Source organism: Chaetura pelagica, unplaced genomic scaffold (assembly GCF_000747805.2).
Source record: "Chaetura pelagica isolate M959 unplaced genomic scaffold, ChaPel_1.0 scaffold436, whole genome shotgun sequence".
Taxonomy (NCBI): domain Eukaryota; kingdom Metazoa; phylum Chordata; class Aves; order Apodiformes; family Apodidae; genus Chaetura; species Chaetura pelagica.
In genome coordinates, this window is record NW_009953651.1 from 2,932,696 (window position 1) to 2,936,068 (window position 3,373).

Below are 3,373 nucleotides of genomic sequence, written 5' to 3' on the forward strand. Positions count from 1 at the left end.
TCTCTTGTCTGTTCCAGGCTGACGGAGTCGGGTTTGGCCATGGTTGACTGGCACCCGGTAAAAGAAATGAAACCCCCAAGAACGCAGCAAGAGTGGGAAGCTGAGTTTCAGAAGTACCAGCAGTTCCCGGAGTTTAAAATGTGAGTGTGCAAAGCTGGAAGGAGGGTGGGCTGGGAGGGTTCCTCTCACAATTGTGCCTCTCAGGGTTCTCTTGTAGAAAGGGAAATGCTTTCCGATATGGCTGGGGAGGCACATGAAGTGTGTTTGGTGGTGGCTCCTTCACTGTCTCTTCCTTTCTCTGAGGAAGGTGATCCCTGTCCTGGGAACTAGGACTGCCCCGTCACACGCCGTGGTTCTGTGTTTCCCTGTCTCTCACAGCCTGAATCGCGACATGACGCTGACAGAGTTCAAGTTCATCTGGTACATGGAATATTCGCACCGCATGTGGGGCCGCGCGGTGGGCTTGGCCTACATCCTGCCCGCCGCCTACTTCTGGAGGAGGGGCTGGCTCAGCCGCCCCATGAAGGGCTGCGTCCTCACGCTCTGTGGCCTGGTCTGCTTCCAGGTGAGCCAGCTCTGCGGCCGCAGGGCTGAGCAGCAGCATCTGATCGAGTGTGGTTCAGAGAGGGAGATGTGGGACAGCCTGGGGGGGGGGTGTTAGTGCTGGTTGAAGGTGCAGGGAACGAGGTGCTTTGCCCCCGATGTTTGTCTGGTCTTAGCAGCCACTGCTGCCCTGTCTGGCTGTAACCCCTCTCCTGTTTCGTTAGGGACTGCTGGGATGGTACATGGTGAAGAGTGGGCTGGAAGAGAAGCCAGACTCTTTCGACATTCCCCGGGTCAGTCAGTACCGCCTGGCCGCACACCTCGGCTCCGCCCTCGTTCTGTACTCGGCCAGCCTGTGGACAGGGCTGTCGCTGCTGCTCCCACGACACCAGGTGTGGAGCTGTCACAAGCACAGCGTTATGTCAGATCAGAGTCTTGGGGGGGTGATGAGAAGGGTGAGGAAAGGGTGCGGAGGGTGATGGTGCTTCTGTTTTTAGTCTCCTTTCTGACTCTGTTCTGTTCCTGTGTTACAAAATACCCCTTCTGTAAACTTCTTGGTGATGGGACACTTCCTTTGACTCATGCTGTTCCGCTCAGAGTGATTCTTCTCAGAGTTCATGCAGGCTCAGGCAAGGGTGTTCCTGGCCAGGCTGAATGGTTTGTGCCAGTAATTGTGCAGTGGCACTTCAGCTTCCACCCAGGGTTGGACCTAATGAGTTGTGTTTCTGAGGAACCACTGAACTGCCTCTGTGCTCCATGTTGATCTCTAGATTCCTCTGGTAAAACACAGGCCATCCCCTTGGCCCATATCTGCAATTAAGGCTTTTCTTACCTGCTGAGAGTAAAGCTTGAACTGAAAGTGCTTTACCTTGATTATTTTCTCTTTTTACATTGTTTCACAGTTACCTGAGACCCATCAGCTCCTCCGCCTGAGACAGTTTGCTCATGGCACTACAGCTCTCATTTTTCTTACTGCTCTTTCAGGTAAGAGTGTTTCCTGCTGCTGTCCCACCTGTGGCTCATTCCTCTGCCTTGTTTTAGTTTGGTCTAGAGGGGGCTATGAGCAGCCTGCCATGTTTTGTGGGAAAACTTACTTGCTGTCAGGAACCTGACAGTCAAGAACCTCCTTCACTGGTCTTTCGTGAGCAGTTGGAGATGTACCTTCCAGCCTGACTGTTGCTGTGTGATCTCTGTGTATGTTTCTGAAAGAAATTCAGGATCAAACTGAGTTCTCGAGTCAGAGCTGTGCAGCCTGGAACGCCAGCCCTGCCTGCTCTGGTAGTCTGACCCTCTGCTCTGGAATTGCAGGTGCTTTTGTAGCAGGGCTGGATGCTGGCCTCGTGTACAATTCCTTCCCCAAAATGGGGGAGCGCTGGATCCCAGATGATCTTCTTGCCTTCTCCCCCATGCTGAGAAATATCTTTGAGAATCCTACAACTGTACAGTTTGATCACAGGATCTTGGTAAGTGCTGTCTTCCTGCTGTGTCTGCTGCTCCTTGGTTGCCTCCGGCAGCCCAGCTGTCTTCCTTGAGCTGCACGTCTGCCAGTTTGAGGGATGTCCAGGGTGTCTGAAGGTCCTGAGAGTGTGTTACCAGTTTGCTTCTGCAGAAAGAGGAAGTTTAGGATACTTACTTATTTTCAGTGCAGTCTCCTTCCTTAAGGGCGTCTTCCTCCTACGCAAGTTACGGGCTTTGTTTCCTTGTGCCTCCCTTTCCATAACGTGAGCTGCAGACCAGGGCAGCCCTCACCACTGAGATGTTGTGTGAAAGAAAACTTGGAAATCTCTTATGTCGAGTGCTTCCTTTGGCATTGCTGAACTGCCTTTACACCAGTAACACCCTGTGAAAACAGCTATTTAGAGCAATGTAGATACTAAAAACCACTGCCAGCACTGCTGGGAACTGAGCCATCGCTGAGACTAAAAAGAAGGATTAAGTGACTGAGGAGTCATCTGCCCAGCAAGGGGAGCTATGGCTGAGTGGTGAAAATGAGACCAGTTCTGCAGTTAACACCTTCCACCTTGAGTTGTCAAGGTGACAGAAGGGGCAGAAGTAATCCCTGATGAGTTGAAGAAATGAGGAAAAGCTATTGGAAAGTAAAGTATTGATTTGGATAAAAAAGGAACTCTGTAACTTAAATTTCAGGAATGGACATGGGAGCTCTGGGATTTGGCCATTGACACATTTCTGCAGTTAATATCACTCACAGAACTTTTGCTGCACAGAAGGTGCAGCAGAAGGCCATTGCACCCATTTTCTTGGAACTTTTCTCGAAGGGTGGTTGTTTCCTTTCCCTTCTGCAGGGCATTGCCTCAGTCACAGCTGTCACTGCTCTGTACCTCTTCTCCCGGAAGGTCCCGCTCCCTCGCAGGACCAGGATGGCAGTGACTTCCTTACTGGCTGTGGCTTACATGCAGGTACTGTCTGGTTTTGTTTTTCTTCTCCTATGTTTTTCTTCTCCCTCTAGCCCTTTGTAGCACATTGACAAGACAGAGCCGTCCATAGCTTGGGTCTGTGCTAGCCCCAAGATCCTGGAGCTTTGTGGTGGAGCTACCTGGACTTGGACCCTCACTGTTCTGCACGAACAGTCAAAATTTGAGGGTGGAAAATCCAGCTGTGGGCCTTTCCACATCATACTCAGTGCTGGCAGCGTGTCTCAGAGGGGCACCCGCAGCTGCTCTTAACCCCTTCTCCCTTCTTGGCAGGTGGGCCTGGGTATCAGCACCCTGCTCCTCTACGTCCCCACGCCGCTGGCTGCCACGCACCAGTCGGGCTCCCTGGCGCTGCTCAGCATGGCGCTGTGGCTCCTGACCGAGCCTCGCCCGGTCCC

General features: G+C 52.4%; 1 protein-coding gene across 1 annotated transcript in view; it reads left to right on the forward strand.

Moving 5' to 3' along the window:
• The first annotated feature begins 23 nt into the window (after window positions 1-23).
• LOC104390921 (cytochrome c oxidase assembly protein COX15 homolog) overlaps window positions 24-3,373 on the forward strand; it is a 5,792-nt gene continuing 2,442 nt past the window's right edge. Inside the window, exons 1-7 of the mRNA XM_010000131.1 lie at window positions 24-140; window positions 379-565; window positions 768-935; window positions 1,446-1,527; window positions 1,852-2,006; window positions 2,847-2,960; window positions 3,249-3,368. Of these exons, the coding sequence (XP_009998433.1) occupies window positions 40-140; window positions 379-565; window positions 768-935; window positions 1,446-1,527; window positions 1,852-2,006; window positions 2,847-2,960; window positions 3,249-3,368 (927 nt within the window). The 5' untranslated portion in view covers window positions 24-39. The remainder of the gene's footprint in view (window positions 141-378; window positions 566-767; window positions 936-1,445; window positions 1,528-1,851; window positions 2,007-2,846; window positions 2,961-3,248; window positions 3,369-3,373) is intronic.